General features: G+C 42.5%; 1 protein-coding gene across 3 annotated transcripts in view; it reads right to left on the bottom strand.

Annotated features, from left to right (window-relative positions):
- LOC124605438 (RNA polymerase II-associated protein 3) overlaps positions 1–20398 on the bottom strand; it is a 103432-nt gene that overhangs the window by 46052 nt on the left and 36982 nt on the right. For 2 of the 3 annotated variants that reach the window (XM_047137110.1, XM_047137109.1), the window contains exon 3: positions 18330–18464. The exons of the other annotated variant lie outside the window; for it this stretch is intronic. In XM_047137110.1, the coding sequence (XP_046993066.1) occupies positions 18330–18464 (135 nt within the window). The remainder of the gene's footprint in view (positions 1–18329; positions 18465–20398) is intronic. 3 annotated transcript variants of the gene reach the window in all.

Raw genomic sequence — 20398 nt, 5'->3', positions numbered from 1 at the left:
ATTCACTGCCATGTGCTGCATGTCATTCAATGACATCTTGATTATAGCTATGACATTTTTTCCATGAAAATGATTAATTTTCCACGTAAATGTTGAAACGTGTTCTTTATTTTTATTGTTAATCAGTTATTTATTATCCAATGAAAAGTGCTCTTGTTTTAAACTATGTGGGTATCTTTTGCGAGTAAACCTGTATCTTCACCTATTAAATACTATTTATAGAGCTGAATTAATAGCAACTTTATGTTGATAGGATACTGACAAGGCTGGCCCATGCGACAGCCCTTAGGTAGTATCTTCAGTAGCAAACTTCTGGGAATTCCACTGGTTGCACTGGCCTGATTCAGGTTTTGTCCGTACTTGTCACACGCTCAGGGTCCGTGGGCAGCAAAACTGATATTTGCTGTCACCTCACTGGGCTAATGAACCATGTCCATTTCCACAGAGGCTCACCTATTTGAAATGCGTGCCATTATGTTATGTTTCAGTTTCTTGATAATTCCAACACTTTGTTACCTCTGATGGTCCCGTTTTCTTAGTTTTCCTCCACAAAAATTTACATTCTGATATATTTCTTACAAATTTATTACTTCTAAATAAATCTTTAAAAAGTTTTGTTTTCCTTTTTTGGCAAGTTGCTACTACATTTCTCTGTCCATTTATCTTTTTCAAGACTTTTCATCTGATTTTCTAAGTGTCCAGCTATCCTTGTTAACCTTCTTCATAGCCACACTTTAATTCTCTGTAACTACTTTCCATCTGTCTTCAACAGTATTCGATTATCACAGTCATATAGGAGCACAGTCCGGACGAAAATCTGTATTATCTTTTTTCTTTTCTGTAGTAAATGAATGGCTCACTACCAGCTTTCACTGAAAGCATATTTTACTTGATCAAGTTGTGGTTCCACAGCTGATTAATATGAATTTTGAGTAGACCAACCATAGGAATTATTATAGGTTGATTTATCATCTGGTTTCATTGTATAAAAACATCCTAAGGTGTATTGCAATTCAAAAAGACACAGATTACACTAAAAGTTACTAAACACTGGAAAAGAACAATGATACTGTCACAATTCCGCTTTTTGTGAGCATTACTTATCAAGACTATTGGTGGATATTCAGTGTGACATTTACATATCATATAATATGTGCATGTTTGAGTAACTTTCAGCCTAATTTGTGTTTCAATCTGCAGGTCATATAGATGTTCGTACACTATGAAACCAGTCATGGCTTAATAAATGAGCTTAAAATAACAGCTGTAGTGGTTTTCTTAACATCCATGTTTTGCTGTTGCAATTTTTTTTTTTTTAATTTCCAAGTTGCATCTGTTGTTTCTTGTATTAAGGTAACAAAATTTATCAACTTACCCTATTTTATTTCATTCAGTTTGGACGTGAGATGATAGTTTCTGATTTGCTTACTATCAAAAAGTATTTTTTCTTCCTTTCCCTCTATTAATTTTAAGTACAATTTCTTCACAGTTGCTGTAAATTTAGAAAGCATGTTCTGGCGTAACCACAAGCGCCGAAACGAAGAACGCAAGAACAGAGAAGGTGTGGAGATGATGCTGGCCAATGGTGAGATGATTAGAACCACACCACAACAGGAGCACCCCCTGCCAGCCTCGCGGAGTACAAGATCCGGTACATTATTAACACAGTACTAGATGGACAGTACTAGGAGAGCACTATGTTAGCAGTGACATGTGCTCCATACCAATTGTTTACATGGACATAGTATATAGGAAAGGACTGACTGTTTGCATATTGCCGATTGCGTGCGACACGTTCTTGTAAATACAAAGTTAAGTATTGCCAATCTGCTTTATTGAAATAAAAACTACTAACGTGATTTGCTTGAATTGTTGTATAGCATTCCAAGAGCACAGTATCCTTTAGGCACTCTATACGAGATGAATGGGCACGACCCCAAGTATGGCGACAAGTACTACGCCGAACCTCATGCTTGACGGCCACGGAATTTGCTGTTTTTTTTTTTAGCTGGCACCTTAATGTTCTCTTGTCTTTAATTTGCAGGGGTTTATATATTTGCTTTAAAAGTTTCTTGCCATTTTTGCTAATCAGTGTTTTCAGGTGGACATTTCAGAAATTTTCTTTGCTTTTATTGCTTGCTTGCTTTGTCTGTTTGTTGCATTTGTGTCTTCCAATATGCCTACCCCACCTCTCCTGCCCCCCTGCTCAGGCGCCACAGTCACAAGCGTTACATGCAACGCAGCTAATGCAGATCTTTCAGTTCTAGGCACAACAAATCTCTAATTACTCAACATGGTGCAGCAGCTACTGGCCAACACTGTCCACCTTACAAAACAAGCACTGCCTACTACAGCTGCTGTACCACCTTTTTGACAGTTTTGTGACCAAGAAGAGGAATGGTTAGAGTGATTGTCACAGTTTGAGGTGCACTTCCTAGCTCACAATGTACCAGCTACTGTGAAACTTCCATATCTATTAGCAACAGTAGGAAGTGCAGTGTTCTGCCTCACAAAACTTTTTCCTAATGCCATTCGGAGTGAACTTTATGACCAAGTGGTCGACAAACTATCTATCTATTATGACCAACAAGTGAATATGGTAGCAGCTAGGTATCAATTCTTTAATTGCAAAAAACGGTCAGAATAAGCTTATTGCGAGTGGGTAACAGATATCTACATCTACATATATACTCGGCTAGCCACCAAGCGGTGTGTGGCGGAGGGCACAATTCGCGCCAAAGTCATATGCCCCCCCCCCCCCCCCTTCTGCTCCACTCACGGATCGCACGAGGGAAAAAGGACTGTCTGAACGCCTCAGTACAAGGTCTTATTTCCCTTATCTTTGAATGATGATCATTACGTGAGTTGAAAGTTGGTGGTAATAATACGAGGGCAGTTCAATAAGTAATGCAACACTTTTTTTTTTTCTGAAAGAGGGGTTGTTTTATTCAGCATTGAAATACACCAGGTTATTCCCCAATCTTTTAGCTACACAAAACTATTTTTCAACGTAATCTCCATTCAATGCTACGGCCTTACGCCACCTTGAAATGAGGGCCTGTATGCCTGCGCGGTACCATTCCACTGGTCGATGTCGGAGCCAACGTCGTACTGCATCAATAACTTCTTCATCATCCGCGTAGTGCCTCCCACGGATTGCGTCCTTCATTGGGCCAAACATATGGAAATTCGACGGTGCGAGATCGGGGCTGTAGGGTGCATGAGGAAGAACAGTCCACTGAAGCTTTGTGAGCTCCTCTCGGGTGCGAAGACTTGTGTGAGGTCTTGCGTTGTCATGAAGAAGGAGAAGTTTGTTCAGATTTTTGTGCCTACGAACATGCTGAAGTCGTTTCTGCAATTTCTGAAGAGTAGCGCAATACACTTCAGAGTTGATCGTTTGACCATGGGAAGGACATCGAACAGAATAACCCCTTCAGCGTCCCAGAAGACTGTAACCATGACTTTACCGGCTGAGGGTATGGCTTTAAACTTTTTCTTGGTAGGGGAGTGGGTGTGGCGCCACTCCATTGATTGCCGTTTTGTTTCAGGTTCGAAGTGATGAACCCATGTTTCATCGCCTGTAACAATCTTTGACAAGAAATTTTCACCCTCAGCCACATGACGAGCAAGCAATTCCGCACAGATGGTTCTCCTTTGCTCTTTATGGTGTTCGGTTAGACAACGAGGAACCCAGCGGGAACAAACCTTTGAATATCCCAACAGGTGAACAATTGTGACAGCACTACCAACAGAGATGTCAAGTTGAGAACTGAGTTGTTTGATGGTGATCCGTCGATCATCTCGAACAAGTGTGTTCGCACGCTCCGCCATTGCAGGAGTCACAGCTGTGCACGGCCGGCCCGCACGCGGGAGATCAGACAGTCTTCCTTGACCTTGCGGCGATGAGGACACACGCTTTGCCCAACGACTCACCGTGCTTTTGTCCACTGCCAGATCACCGTAGACATTCTGCAAGCGCCTATGAATATCTGAGATGCCCTGGTTTTCCGCCAAAAGAAACTCGATCACTGCCCGTTGTTTGCAACGCACATCCGTTACAGACGCCATTTTAACAGCTCCGTACAGCGCTGCCACCTGTCGGAAGTCAATGAAACTATGCGAGACGAAGCGGGAATGTTTGAAAATATCCCACAAGAAATTTCCAGTATTTTCAACCAAAATTGGCCGAGAAAAAAAAAGTGTTGCATTACTTATTGAACTGCCCTCGTATATGCTCTACATCGTCGGTGAAGACTGGATTTCAGAATTTAGAGAGCAGCCCCTTCTGTTTAGCGCGTCGTCTATCTGCAAGTGTGTCCAACTTCAAACTTTCTATGAGATTTGTAACGCTCTCGCGATGGCTGAATGTACCAGTCACGAATCTTGCCGCTCTTCTTTGGACCTTCCCAATCTCTTGAATCAAACCCAACTGGTAAGGGTCCCATACAGACGAACAATACTCTAAGGGTATGATAAGGAAACGCAAATTCAAATGTGCTTGCAGTGCTTTACATTCATATGATACGTTGCGTGATGCAATCGTGTACAATGTATCTGATGTCAAAGTCGGAGAACAAATTTTGCCACAGTCCGGTCCATCAATTCAGGAGGTAGTGCAAATACTAGATCAGTACAATTCCGGTGCCTTGCTGGTTCAAACATTTGAGCGGCCAGCTATTTGTCGGGTTGAGTCCCTTAGTTGCGATCGGCCCATTCGGCGGCAGTGACAGCTCGCCACGTCAAATAAACAACCTTCTATGCCACATAAACAGTTTGCTACATGGGCAGCTACACAGGTGAACAGAATTAAGTCTTGCCCACGGTATTATTCATGAGACAAATGACAATGGACAGCCGTGTGTTGATCCCTATAGCTTTGCAAAAATAAGTGTTGCAGTTACTTCGCCAAGGATATTTGGGGAATGTTGGTACATCGCAATTAGCATGTTGACACTGAACTTGGCAAGATATGGATATCCAAATAGAACAGATGATGTCACAGTGTCACGCCTGAGCGGAAAATCAGTCCGCTCTGCCACAAAAATTCTTTGCTTGGCCTAAATCGCAATCGCCATGGTAACGTCTGCACATAGACTTTGCGAGACCTTTCTGGAACACTCGTTTGTTGATTATGGTTGGCTCGTACAGTAAGTTTCCTTTCGCTGCACCAATGAACTCGACAATGTCATGTAGTACAATTCAGGTGTTGTCATCGATTTTTTGCCTGGACGGTTTATCTGAAGTAATAGTCTCAGACAATGGACCTCGGTTCATGTCAAATGAATTAGAAACATTCTGTGAACACAGTGGCATACAGCATCTAACTAATGCACCATTCCATCCACAGTCAAATGGCAAAGGGGAAAATCTTGTCAGAACCTTCAAGCAGCAAATGGCCAAACTTTGCTCTGCACACACTAGGGATCAAGCACAGCAGACGTTTCTCACCTTTTATCGTCTGCACCCATGAGATGGACCATCGCCTGTGGAATTGCTTTACAGTCGCCACTGTCGGACACTGCTCCACCTTCCTCAGCATCCGGCACCGAAGGAAGGCCACAAGTATCGCTTTGCCCTGCTTGATATTGTCTTTTACAGGGTTTTTAGCGGCAGCAAACGGTGGGGGCGAGGCAAGATAGTCCGTTGACTTGGCGCTTGCATTTATCTTCTTTCAGCTGCAGATGGCCACCATCAAAATCAAACTTCATCTCTGTCATGTGAATGATGATTTTTCAGTGTCTCTTCTCCCAGATTCATGGGTCCAGAGGGCAGCGCAGCCACAGCACACAGCAGCCGCCAGAGGGTGTCACCATGACACTGCGGGACGACCCCATGGAGACAGAGCCTTCGTCTCCTCTCGTCCTACTGATGCAGCTGAATCCACCCACATTGCAGCAGTCACCGCCTTTATCTGGTTCACGGCATCAGGAGGTGGATGCATGCCCTTCTGGTTGTTTTCTGGGGGAGGTTTCCGCCTGAGTGCAGACCGGATGGCGGGGTACGGCCGGAAGCTTGAGGCGCCATGCAACCACAGCTTCCAGCCCGGCAATGCACCTACACTCCTGCCCGCCCCGTCGTGGTCGCACTACCTACATGAGCGTGGTCATGTCTCATTGGTGAGGGGGGGGGAGGGGGGGGGGGGGACGAAGGAATGTTCTGGCATAACCACAAGCACCAGAACAAAGACAACGAACGCAAGAACAGAGAAGGCAGTGAGACGTCGTTGTCCAATGGTGCAATGATTAGGACCACACCATGACAGGAGCGCAACCTAGCTGAAGAGAATATAAGCACCGCTCCTACCAGCCTCGCGGAATACAAGACCTGGTACAGAATTAACACAGTACTAGTACTAGGAGAGCACTATGATAGCAGCGACGTGTGATCCATATCAATTGCTTACATGGACATAGTATATAGCAAAGGACTTTAACTGTTTATATGTCACCCATTGGTCACACATAAAACTGCTAAGTGTGTTGAAGGCTTCTATTCAGTAATCCTGTTGACCTGTCTGGCGTGGCAATAGAAGACAGCAAATAGAAAAGCTGAAGCTTTAAATTTCAAGGTTTAAGAAATCATTCACGTAGGAGGATTGTACAGAACGACTACTGCACAAACTCCTGTACGGAGGACATGCAAACAGGCATCCTTCATGTTGAATGCAACTTAAAAATAGTTAAAAATCGGTCAGATGCATATGGCAGTTGCACAACGAGGGTTCCATACAAACTTCATTGTGTATATCAACAATTCAGCCATCCTGGGAAACAAGAACCTAGACTACTTTTGCCTGTTATCAACATTGATACCGGCAAGACATTGGTTCCACAATTTCCAAGAATTTCAAGAACGTTTAACTTTAATTTTCAGGTCAGATAACAAAGTAAAAGAAACACTTTTTTTAAACAATGGAAACTCCAGGTACGAATATAAACTCTGTAAGAAAAGACAGATTGCTACATACCGTAAAGAAGATAAGTCACGTTGCAGACAGGCACAATTAAAAGACACTCACATATAGCTTTTGCCTACAGCTTTCAACACACACACACACACACACACACACACACACACACACACACACACACAAAAGCAAGCTCACCTCATGCACACACAACCGTCGACTCTGGCATCTCAGTCCGGAGATGCTAGAGTTAGCAGTTTTTGTGTGTGTGTGTGTGTGTGTGTGTGTGTGTGTGTGTGTGTGTGTGTGTGTGTCTTCACTGACGAAGGCTGTGACCGAAACCTATATGTGAGTGTGCATGTCTTTTAATCATGCGTGTCTGCAGCTTGACGTGTCTTCTTTACAGTAAGTGGCAATCTATCTTTTCCTACATTGTTCAAGTACTTTTTTTGTGTGATGTAACTACAAATAAACAAGATCCTGCAATTACAATGAAAAATGCTGTTTTACAAACTACATATAACCATACACGTAACACTATTTAAACAGTAATGTTCAAAAATATATTTACGAGTTAAGATTGATCATTTATCTGTCTGGTGACAGTGTTGTACAGTGCTAAGTGAGCTCAGTTTATCACTATTGTCACTAGATGGCAGAAGCGTGCCATGCTTGCTTTGACACCTCACTGCCTTCTATGTATTGTTATCCATCTATGCATGGCTAATCCTTGTAACACAAAAAATAATGAATTTATATTAATGAACTGAAACAGTTTATATAAGGTGGTAATGATACGTGTATTGTTACATGTCTTTTTTCCTTTGCTCTATTTGAGAGTGGAGCAGAAAGGGAAATAACCAGTAGCAGTCCAAGGTCCCTCTGCCATGCACTATATGTGGCTTCCGGAGTATGTATGCAGAAATAGATGTAGGTGGTGGTTGTTAGTGTTTAACGTCCCGTCGACAACGAGGTCATTAGAGACGCAGCGCAAGCTCGAGTTAGGGAAGGATTGGGAAGGAAATCGGCCGTGCCCTTTCAAAGGAACCATCCCGGTATTTGCCTGAAACAATTTAGGGAAATCACGGAAAACCTAAATCAGGATGGCCGGAGACGTGATTGAACCGTCATCCTCCCGAATGCGAGTCCAGTGTGCTAACCACTGCGCCACCTCGCTCGGTGGAAATAGATGTAGATGAATGACTTGCAGTGATACAAGTTACTATCTGTCATGCATCATACACTGCCTTATGAAGTATGTATGTAGATGTAGACGTAAATGTAGTTCTTTTTTGCATCTTGCATTATATGCTTTTATCATGGACGTAACATTTCAGACAAAAAATGTTCAATTCTTGGAGCTCTTTTCAACAATACTAAATTTCCCCATCTTTCTAGCTGATATATGAGTAAGGAAGAATGTGTGTGTGTGTGTGTGTGTGTGTGTGTGTGTGTGTGTGTGTGTGTGTGAGCGTGTGCATGTGCGTGTATTTGTTAGCATGCAATACTATTACATAAATATTTCAAAACAGAAGTATGGGAAGCAAGCTGACAAAAGATAATTATTACAGATAAAAAATAACAAATATAAAATGATAATAATAATAATAATAATAATAATAATAATAATAATAATAAGACGAAGAAGAAGAAGAAAAAGAAAAAGAGGAAGAAGAAGAATTAAATCATACAATGTGAAGTAATGCTGTTTAAAGCTGATTCATACAATACTCATTACCGTAGTAACCAAGTAATACGCGAAACCTATACAAGTAACACAAATATGGCTTTATTCATAAACCTCTAAACAATAATGGAAATAAGCCTCTCGTGACTCAACATTTAACAAGACAAAATAATCATACAGAAGTCACAATGTAAGTGATACACAGAACAGCTACTGTCAGTGGTACAAACTAAAAACACAGTGAGCGTGAGTCAGCACTGCTCCGTGTGTATATTATATAGGTGCGAGTCACCAGTAGGTAGTTCAGCAAGAGTAATAGAAGGCAGATTTCAGACTACCTAACAGATCAAAACGAAAATTTCTGTTCCGACACTGACAATGTTGAGTGTTTATGAAAAAAGTTCAAGGCAATCGTAAAATGCGTTTTAGACAGGTACATGCCGAGTAAAACTGTGAAGGATGGGAAAAACCCACCATGGTACAACAACAAAGTTAGGAAACTACTGCGAAAGCAAAGAGAGCTTCACTCCAAGTTTAAACGCAGCCAAAACCTCTCAGACAAACAGAAGATAAACGATGTCAAAGTTAGCGTAAGGAGGGCTATGCGTGAAGCGTTCAGTGAATTCAAAAGTAAAATTCTATGTACCGACTTGACAGAAAATCCTAGGAAGTTCTGGTCTTACGTTAAATCAGTAAGTGGCTCGAAACAGCATATCCAGACACTCTGGGATGATGATGGCATTGAAACAGAGGATGACACGCGTAAAAATGAAATACTAAACACCTTTTTCCAAAGCTGTTACACAGAGGAAGACAGCACTGCAGTTCCTTCTCTAAATCCTCGCACAAACGAAAAAATGGCTGACATCGAAATAAGTGTCCAAGGAATAGAAAAGCAACTGGAATCACTCAATAGAGGAAAGACCACTGGACCTGACAGGATACCAATTCGATTCTACACAGAGTACACGAAAGAACTTGCCCCCCTTCTAACAGCCGTGTACTGCAAGTCTCTAGAGGAACGGAGGGTTCCAAATGATTGGAAAAGAGCACAGGTAGTCCCAGTCTTCAAGAAGGGTCGTCGAGCAGATGCGCAAAACTATAGACCTATATCTCTGACGTCGATCTGTTGTAGAATTTTAGAACATGTTTTTTACTCGAGTATCATGTCGTTTTTGGAAACCCAGAATCTACTATGTAGGAATCAACATGGATTCCGGAAACAGCGATCGTGTGAGACCCAACTCGCTTTATTTGTTCATGAGACCCAGAAAATATTAGATACAGGCTCCCAGGTAGATGCTATTTTTCTTGACTTCCGGAAGGCATTCGATACAGTTCCGCACTGTCGCCTGATAAACAAAGTAAGAGCCTACGGAATATCAGACCAGCTGTGTGGCTGGATTGAAGAGTTTTTAGCAAACAGAACACAGCATGTTGTTATCAATGGAGAGACGTCTACAGACATTCAAGTAACCTCTAGCGTGCCACAGGGGAGTGTTATGGGACCATTGCTTTTCACAATATATATAAATGACCTAGTAGATAGTGTCGGAAGTCCCATGCAGGTTTTCGCGGATGATGCTGTAGTATACAGAGAAGTTGCAGCATTAGAAAATTGTAGCGAAATGCAGGAAGATCTGCAGCGGATAGGCACTTGGTGCAGGGAGTGGCAACTGTCCTTTAACATAGACAAATGTAATGTATTGCGAATACATAGAAAGAAGGATCCTTTATTGTATGATTATATGATAGCGGAACAAACACTGGTAGCAGTTACTTCTGTAAAATATCTGGGAGTATGCGTGCGGAGCGATTTGAAGTGGAATGATCATATAAAATTAATTGTTGGTAAGGCGAGTACCAGGTTGAGGTTCATTGGGAGAGTGCTTGGAAAATGTGGACTATCAACAAAGGAAGTGGCTTACAAAACACTCGTTCGACCTATACTTGAGTATTGCTCATCAGTGTGGGATCCGTACCAGATCGGTTTGACGGAGAAGATAGAGAAGATCCAAAGAAGAGCGGCGCGTTTCGTCACAGGGTTATTTGGTAACCGTGATAGCGTTACGGAGATGTTTAATAAACTCAAGTGGCAGACTCTGCAAGACAGGCACTCTGCATCGCGGTGTAGATTGCTCGCCAGGTTTCGAGAGGGTGCGTTTCTGGATGAGGTATCGAATATATTGCTTCCCCCTACTTATACCTCCCGAGGAGATCACGAATGTAAAATTAGAGAGATTAGAGCGCGCACGGAGGGTTTCAGACAGTCGTTCTTCCCGCGAACCATACGTGACTGGAACAGGAAAGGGAGGTAATGACAGTGGCACGTAAAGTGCCCTCCGCCACACACCGTTGGGTGGCTTGCGGAGTATAAATGTAGATGTAGATGTAGTAGAGACTGTGCCATGTGCATGATTTCTACAGGCAGCCTCTAGTTAATGGCTCGTGCTAACACAGTTGGCAGTTGATCAAATACATATGTGCGGCAACACTAATCCTTGGTGCGCTCTCACTCACATGCAAAAGTAGCCGGTTGCAGCACATATCTCTCTCATGTGAAGAGGTTGCCCAGGCAAAGGAGGAGATGCCAGTGGCCTGACGAGAGAGATATCCATTGGATCCAGAGGGGCATCATCCAGTCCCTATGGAGGGGCTGGGACGATGTGCTGGGTGGGCACCAAAGCGTAGGGCTGGAATGCACGGAGATGTGGGCACACACAAGGGTGGTGAGCCCACGCGGCACCTGATGACAGCACCAGGGAGGAAGGAGCATCACCATATCTGTATCGTCATCAGCAAGTAGCTCCCAGTGCAGAGGAGATGGGGCTGGACCCATCAGCGACAATTGGCCGACGCGGTGACAATGAGGGGTCCAGTGGACATGGTCCGAATGGAACATCAGGATGTGGCAACAGATTCAGGCTAGAGAGACCTGCATCCAGCACCAGAAAGCTGGAGGAGGCAGCCAATGGAATGGGAGCACCTCCACAGCAAGTGATGACAGGCTCAAAGTGGAGGGCAGCAGGGCGTCAGTGGCACTGGGGGCTGCACATATGAACCTGTAGCTTCTGGCGGCAAGTGGAGGTGTAGCTGATTAAAGTAGAATGCCATAGCGTGCTGGCTGTATGGATGACACAAAGACGGCATCCCTGGCAGTGGAAAACAGTGGCTGGTATCCACTTGGGCCGGCGACCAAACCCTCGTGCCCACACTAGCAATCTCAACATGAAGCGGGCAGATGAATTCAACTGCGGCAGGTGCGGTGCAGGCTGCGGGAGGTGAAGGAGTGTGCGTGGTTGCCGACTGTGAAGCAATTCAGCTGGTCTCAGCTCCCTCATAGGTGTGAAATGGCAGGTGCTCAGAAAACTGAGAAGGCGTTCTCCTAGCGACATATCCACAAACTTTTTTATTTGAGACTCGCACATACATACTAGCCGTTCTGCCTCACCATTTAGTTGAGGGTGGAATGGTGGAGCACTGAAATTACGAATGCAGTGACAGGAACAAAACAATTGAAAGGTCTGAGAAACAAACAGGGGCCCCATTATCAGTAAGTAAGGTACAAGGTAACTCCTTAATACAAAAAAAACCCTCAAAAGTGTACTAATTGTGACCTCAGCCGACATCGATGCACACCACAGAATGTAAGAAAACCAGGAAAATGCATCCACAATGAAGAGCCAATGGGAACTCAAGAAGGGACCACAAAGTCTACATGAATGCGTTCACACGGCTGGCATGGAGTGGAACGGGGGGACAGGGAGACCCTGGAAGCTGTCTATTGCCCAGATACATTGCCCCAAAGCCGCTATAAAAACAACATTTTGCCATCAATGTTTCCTAGCTACCAGCTAAGTGTGCCAAACTTCCATACGGCCTGATGGAGGAGGTGTAGAACCTCGTGCCATCACATGGCGGGAATGAGTACTCTTCCACGGACAACAGCAAAACATCGTTAAAAACACACAGGTGATACCTTAAGGAAAAATACAGGCCCAGGGGGTCTGAAGCCCGACCCGGTGGTTTATCTGGCCAGCCCTGTTGAATAAACTGAACCACCTGGCAGAGAACCGAGTCGGCGACAATGGCAGCTGCTACGTGCGAGCTGGCAATTGGGAAACCCTCCACCACGTCCTGCATTTCAGTATCAAATTGGTGGAAGCAAAACAATTCTCCACAATCAAAGTCAGAATCAGACCCTACAGGAAGGCAGGACAAGGTATCCGCATTGGCATGTTTAGATGTAGGTGGTGTGCTGCCTTGCGAGGCAAGGAACCATGAAGGTACAAGGAAACCTAAGGTTTATGGTCAGTAATTAGGTGAAACTTAGAGAGAGAGAGTGAGAAGGAAAGGGAGAGAGGGAGAGAGGGAGAGAGAGAGAGAGAGAGAGAGAGAGAGAGAGAGAGAGAGAGAGAGACTAAAGAAAAAACATGAAATTTCTGGAGAGCATAGACTATGACAAGTGCTTCTTTTTCTACCCAAGAGTAATGCTGCTGGGCCGGAACATGAGATTCAGAGGCGAAGCACAAGGTCATTGAGAGCTGTTAGTGTATCAATGCACTAGGACTGTGTTGGGGCTGTAATGTAGGGCATTAATCACCAAAACTATGAGCTGGTCAGGAAAGAATGTAGCTACACAAGGAATGCAATGGGTGGACCAATGTGGCTGCAACAGGCAGGAATTTTTGGTAGTATGCTACCCTCCCTAAGAAGGGTCGAAGCTCCTTTTTAGATGAGGGGAGGTATGGTCTAGAAAAGGACAAAATCCATCACGTGAGACCTCAAACCCCAAATACACAATAGCAGGTTTAAATAGATTTCGTGAGGTTACTCCGTAGGCCTGTGAACCATAGGACAGAAAAAGTGGGCAATTTTTTCAACTGATTGGCCGTGGAGGAGTCCTTGACAACCACACTATCCACATAATTAAAGCAACCCAAGACAGGCATAGTCAATTTCTCTAAATCATTGTAAAATAGCAGGGGCACTAGCCACACCAAGAGTAAAGTGCAAATATTAAGAGAGACCAAAAGGAGTATTCAAAACCGAAACTCACTGAGACTCTTCCTTCACAGGAACCTGCAGATGCGCTTCAGACAAATCAATTTTAGAAAGTACTGGCCATTTGATATTTTCACCAACTGTTCCTTCTGGCATGGAAGAGGTTAACTATCCACAAATGACAGCGCATTGGCAGTAGTACTGAAATCACTGATGGCTTCCAAACTACAACTAGTGGAGACAACAATTCACTAGCCGTAACAGGATGCATCACCCCAAGAGATGGACATCTGTGCAATTCTGCTTTCACCTGATCTTTCAGGGCAACAGGAATAGGGTGCGCACAGCAAAAACTAGGCCGAGCCATGGATTCGAAATGAATAAGAGCAGGAAAATTTGTAGCAGACCACATACCCTTCCAAAAACAAGTCCAAAAACTCCTCACACAGTGTTTCCAATTGAGAACACAGTACCTGATTGGATACAAGGTGAACTGCATTGGTGATGTTGTTGTGATATTCAGTCCTGAGACTGGTTTGATGCAGCTCTCCATGCTACTCTATCCTGTGCAAGCTTCTTCATCTCCCAGTACCTACTGCAGCCTACATCCTTCTGAATCTGTTTAGTGTATTCATCTCTTGGTCTCCCTCTACGATTTTTACCCTCCACGCTGTCCTCCAATACTAAATTGGTGATCCCTTGATGCCTCAGAACGTGTCCTACCAACCAATCCCTTCTTCTAGTCAAGTTGTGCCACAAACTCCTCTTCTCCCCAATCCTATTCAATACCTCTTCATTAGTTATGTGATCTACCCATCTAATCTTCAGCATTCTTCTGTATCACCACATTTTGAAAGCTTCTACTCTCTTCTTGTCCAAACTATTTATCGTCCATGTTTCACTTCCATACATGGCTACACTCCATACAAATACTTTCAGAAATGATTACCTGACACTTAAATCTATACTCGATGTTAACAAATTTCTCTCCTTCTGAAACGCTTTCCTTGCCATTGCCAGTCTACATTTTATATCCTCTGTACTTCGACAATCATCAGTTATTTTGCTCCCCAAATAGCAAAACTCCTTTACTACTTGAAGTGTCTCATTTCCTAATCTAATTCACTCAGTATCACCCGACTTAATCCAACTACATTCCATCATCCTCGTTTTTCTTTTGTTGATGTTCATCTTATATCCTCTTTTCAAGACACTATCCATTCCGTTCAACTGCTCTTCCAGGTCCTTTGCTGTCTCTGACAGAATTACAATGTCATCGGCGAACCTCAAAGTTTATATTTCCTCTCCATGGATTTTAATACCTACTCCGAATTTTTCTTTTGTTTCCTTTACTGCTTGCTCAATATACAGATTGAATAACATAAGGGAGAGGTTACAACCCTGTCTCACTCCCTTCCCAACCACTGCTTCCCTTTCATGTCCCTTGACTCTTATAACTGCCATCTAGTTTCTGTACAAATTGTAAATAGCCTTTCGCTCCCTGTATTTTACCCCTGCCACCTTCAGATTTTGAAAGAGAGTATTCCAGTCAACACTGTCAAAAGCTTTCTCTAAATCTACAAATGTTAGAAACATAGGTTTGCCTTTCCTTAATCTAGCTTCTAAGATAAGTTGTAGGGTCAGTATTGCCTCACGTGTTCCAATATTTCTACGTAATCCAAACTGATCTTCCCTGAGGTTGGTCTATACCAGTTTCTCCATTCGTCAGTAAAGAATTCACATAAGTTTTTTGCAGCCGTGACTTATTAAACTGATAGTTCAGTACTTTTCACATCTGTCAACACGTGCTTTCTTTGGGATTGGAATTATTATATTCTTCTTGAAGTCTGAGGGTATTTCCTCTGTCTCAGACATGAAGTCAATACCGTCACTGCGCGATAGAGAATAGAAATGTTACCAATGATGGTGCCACTAAAGCAGAGTTACTAAATACAGTTTTCCGTAATTCCTTTACAAAAGAAGATGAAGTAAATATTCCAAAATTCGAAACCAGAACAGCTATTAGCATGAGTGACATAAAAGTAGGTGTCTAGGTATCTTAGGTGTTGTGAAACAACTCAAATCACTTAAAGGCAAGTCTTCTGGTCCAGATGGTATACCAATCAGGTTTCTTTCAGAGTATGCAGACACAATAGCACCTTTCTTAGCAAAAATATACAACCGCTTATTTGACGAAAGGCCTGTTCCTAAAGACTGGAAAGTAGCACAGGTCACACCAATATTCAAGAAAGGAAATAGGAGTAACCCATTGAATTCCAGTCCCATATCATTTACCTCAATTTGCAGTAAGATTTTGGAGCATATACTGTAATCTAACATTATCAATCACCTTGAAGAAAATGACTTATTGATACATAACCAACGCGGATTCAGTAAATATTGTTCTTGTGCAACACAGCTAGCTCTTTATTCCCATGAAGTAATGAGCGCTGTCACAAGGAATCTCAGATCAATTCCACATTCCTAGATTTCCAGAAGGCTTTTGATACCGTTCCTCACAAGTGACTATTAATCAAACTGCGTGCATATGGATTATCGTCTCAGTTGTGTGACTGGATTCGTGATTTACTCTCAGAGAGGTCACAGTTCGTAGTGATAGACGGTAAACCATCGAGTAGAACAGAAGTGATATCTGGCGTTCCGCAAGGTAGTGTCATAGGCCCTCTGCTGTTCCTGATTTACGTAAATGATCTAGGTGATAATCTGAGCACCCCCTTAGATTGTTTGCATATGACACTATAATTTACCATCCAGTAAAATCATCAGACGATCAATTCCAATTACAAAATGATCTAGAGAGAATTTCTGTATGGTGCGAAAAGTGGCAATTGGCACTAAACAAAGAAAAGTGCGCGGTCATCCGCGTGGATACTACAATAAATCCAATAAATTTTCGGTATACGATAAATCACACAAATCTAAGGGCTGTCAATTCAACTAAATACCAAGGAATTACAATTATGAGCAACTTAAATTGGAAACACCACATAGATAATATTGTGGGAAAGGCAAAACAAAGAATGCGCTTTGTTGGCAGAACACTTAGAAGATGTGACAAACTCACTAAAGAGACCTCCTACATAACACTTGTCCGTCCTCTGCTGAAATATTGCTGCATGATGTGGGATCCTTACCAGGTAGGATTGACGGAGGACATCGAAAAAGTGCAAAGAAAGGCAGTTCATTTTGTGCCATCGTGAAATAGGGGTGAGAGTGTCACTGATATGATATGCAAGTTGGGGTGGCAGTCACTGAAACAAAGACTGTTTTCTTTGCAGCGATGTCTATTTACGAAATTTCAATAACCAACTTTCTCTTCCGAACGCAAAAATATTTTGCTGACACTCACCTATGTAGGGAGAAATGATCATCGTAACAAAATAAGAGAAATCAGAGCTCGAACGGAAAGATTTAGGTGTTCCTTTTCCCCACGCACCATTCAAGAGTGGAATGGTAGAGAAGTAGTATGAAAATGGTTCGATGAACCCTCTGCCAGGCACTTAAGTGTGAATTGCAGAGTAACCATGTAGATGTAGATGTTAATAAGTGGTCCCAAGTCATGTCCAAAAATTACCCCTTAATCATCACAGAAGCATCTTGGCCTGACTTATCATCCATGCATTGAGGGTTAAATACTTCACTGTGCTGTTGGTGGACTCTGCACCTTGCATCATTTGAAAAAGAGGTAAAATCTTAATGTGTCGGACCACATTAAGATTTCTGTCAGTTACTGTCTGGTTCCCTCGTTTGCAGCTTTTTGGGCTTCTGTGACTAATGGCCTTTTGTGAGGTACACGATTCCAAGTGTCCATCACACGTTGTTCCTTTTGCAGTATTCACTGGTTTAGATAGACCTACATTGAGTCACAGCAGCAATTCCTGTCTGGTTCAAAACTGACTGTCATTAACAATGCTTGACACTACTATCTGGCCCATGTTGGCTGGGATCTCTTTACAACAACTGTTCTTAGGTCGTGGCTGCAAATGGTACACCATTCATTGTAGACACATCGTACAAACTGCGTCAACACTCCAAAAAAATTGGACACCTTCATCCACCATGGGGTCGTGGGCATGTCCAAATCTGACAGCTGCTTTCTGCAATTCTATAAGCTATCCACATCAGTCTAACTTACAGCGCTGATTTTGAATGATCGACTGACCTACAACACCACTTCAATGCCATGACTTATGTCACTGGTACAGTGTCACATGTTCGCCTGGTGTCAGTTTTACACCCTCTGGACCACTACAAAGTGGCCAGTGTGCACTTTTAATGGGGTGACTCATATTTTGCCCAGTAACCTTATTTGGGACACTGTGGTGAATAGCCCGGACAATGAGATGTATGAAGACCAACATTTCCAAATTATAGATTGGGCAGGGAAAGTTCTGGTACAATGTAGTTGCAAAGGTAGGTAGGTAGGTAGGTAGGTAGGTAGGTAGGTGTGTGTGTGTGTGTGTGTGTGTGTGTGTGTGTGTGTGTGTGTGTGTGTGTGTGTGTGTGTGTGTGTCGCTGGAACTGAAATTATGGCTGTTACATAACAAACTTATATTTGTTTGGAATTTCACTTCTGAATACTACCAGCCCTTTGATAATTCACAATAACAAGATATCAGATCTGACAAGTTGCAGTCTGAGCAGCCAATTTTCAGAGTATAAAATTAAAAAAATTAAAACTGTAATAAAATGACTGGTAAGTGAACTTACAGCATCAAATTTATCCCAAGCTGCATAATCATATGAAGGAATTTTTTTAGGTTTGTCCTGTTTCCTGTTATCTTCTGTTCCTGTATGGGTACCTGTTGAACTTCGCTTTACTTTAGACCGGACTGGAGTAGCATCCTAGAAAAAGAAGGAAATATTTGCTGGCAATAGAAAATAAAACTGGGAATCTAAGACATTTACAGAATGTTTATTCAACATGACACCCACAGAGCTCACTCAACTGATGACCAGCACTCAAATGTGGCAGTTATGATAAGAGGATGGCAGTAACATTCAGAGAGTACTACATTCAGCTGAAATGAACAACTGTATACAAAAAGCTTGATTCAAAGTAAAGGCTATAGCCATATCGAGCTTACAATTGTGCCGAGTTTGACAGTGTATTTAATGATAAAGGGGCCTTGCAGAGAAAGCCCACCATTAGACTGAACACCATGAGCATACAGAGGAAAGTAACAACAGGATACCTAGGGACACACCTCAACAAACGACTGACATTCAACAAGTACATAAGACTTATAACTGTAAAAGCAACAAGATTAATGCACAAAGTCACTGCGCTGAACTCAACTCGCTACAGACTGCCTTTGCAGACACTGCAAATGTATCATACAGCCCTCTTTGAATCTGTAAAGTGTTTCGCAGCAAGTGCCTGGGCACATCGACTGTCACTCATGACTCAAAAAATCATTGTGAGGTGTGGACAAAGAGGTGTATTGCTCAAAATATTAAGGGCATTAGGGGCATTTGGCACTACATCCATCGAAGCCCTATGCATTGTACTTGCAACATACCCTACTGACATAACCATCAGACACGAGCTGCACTGTACTGGCTCAAAAGAGAAAGACTGGATAAAGTATATGAGATAACAAGGGAGCATATTGCAGAAAAATGCCAATTAAATCTTTGGAAGGGGGATGGTTGGGGCTCAGACACATTGACCCAAGCCGTGGTATGGTATACCTCCTGAATGGCCATGACCCTTACCCTACACACCTGCACCACTTTTGCCTTAGCCGAAGTGATTTTTGTGAATGTGGGCGATATGAATCTCCCGAACACATAACATTAAAATCGTGTACACACACACACACACACACACACACACACACACACACACACACACACGCAAGCCTGACACCAGAAAACTAAGACATAGGGCAAGCTTTAAGAGACCCAAATAATTGGAACATACTTAACACATCACTGATGAAATATCGATAGTGCTACACAAGACTTATAAGCAGCAATGACCTTTTACAGGAACACAATCCGAAACACACACTACTCGATAACATGATGCATGGGACAGCAGAGATACAAACACTGATATGCAAACAAATAAACATATAGATACTGATGATATGAATACTCCGATATCACCAGATACATATAAGGCATAGTAGCAGATCACTCGACTTCAACAATACTACAGATAATACAAACATGGAATTTAGAAATAAGTTAGCATAGAAATAAAACAATGGATTTTCCTGTTTGTACAAGTACAGCAAGGACTTATTTAGTTCTTTGGATCATTATTTGCAAACATGTAAATATATAGTTTGTAAAATGTGTAAGATGCAAACTGTAAAATGTGAACTTTGTAAAATTGTGCATAAACATTCATATGCAGTATAATAAAATATAAATACACATACACAAACGCACAACATAGAGACGAAGCACCCTATGGCGAGGTGAGGCTTCAGGTCATCTCTCGAGGCTCCTCTCCTGCTTACGGCACAGTTAAGTGGAGGAAGCAATTGTAGTAACAAATAATACTGTCATACCTCATACACAACTCACGTAGAGTTAACATCACAACATACATACGTATAGTAGTACCTCTAGTAGAATAAAATAAGCTAATTCAGGTGAAACAGGCTTGAAGTATTTACCAAAGCCCTCCCACTTCAAATAGCTAGGTAAAGGAACCACTTTTGCTATGCCCCTTCATGTATTATTTTCTTCTTAAGAATAAGTAATTTTATTTTCCAATTGTACTTATGTATTCTGTGGTCTTTTTTGCTTTGCTTTTATTTTTT

The sequence above is a fragment of the Schistocerca americana genome, chromosome 3 (assembly GCF_021461395.2).
Source record: "Schistocerca americana isolate TAMUIC-IGC-003095 chromosome 3, iqSchAmer2.1, whole genome shotgun sequence".
NCBI classification, from domain to species: Eukaryota; Metazoa; Arthropoda; class Insecta; order Orthoptera; family Acrididae; genus Schistocerca; species Schistocerca americana.
The sequence above is the reverse complement of the archived record's forward strand: the minus strand, read 5'-3'. Positions and strand labels throughout refer to the sequence as shown.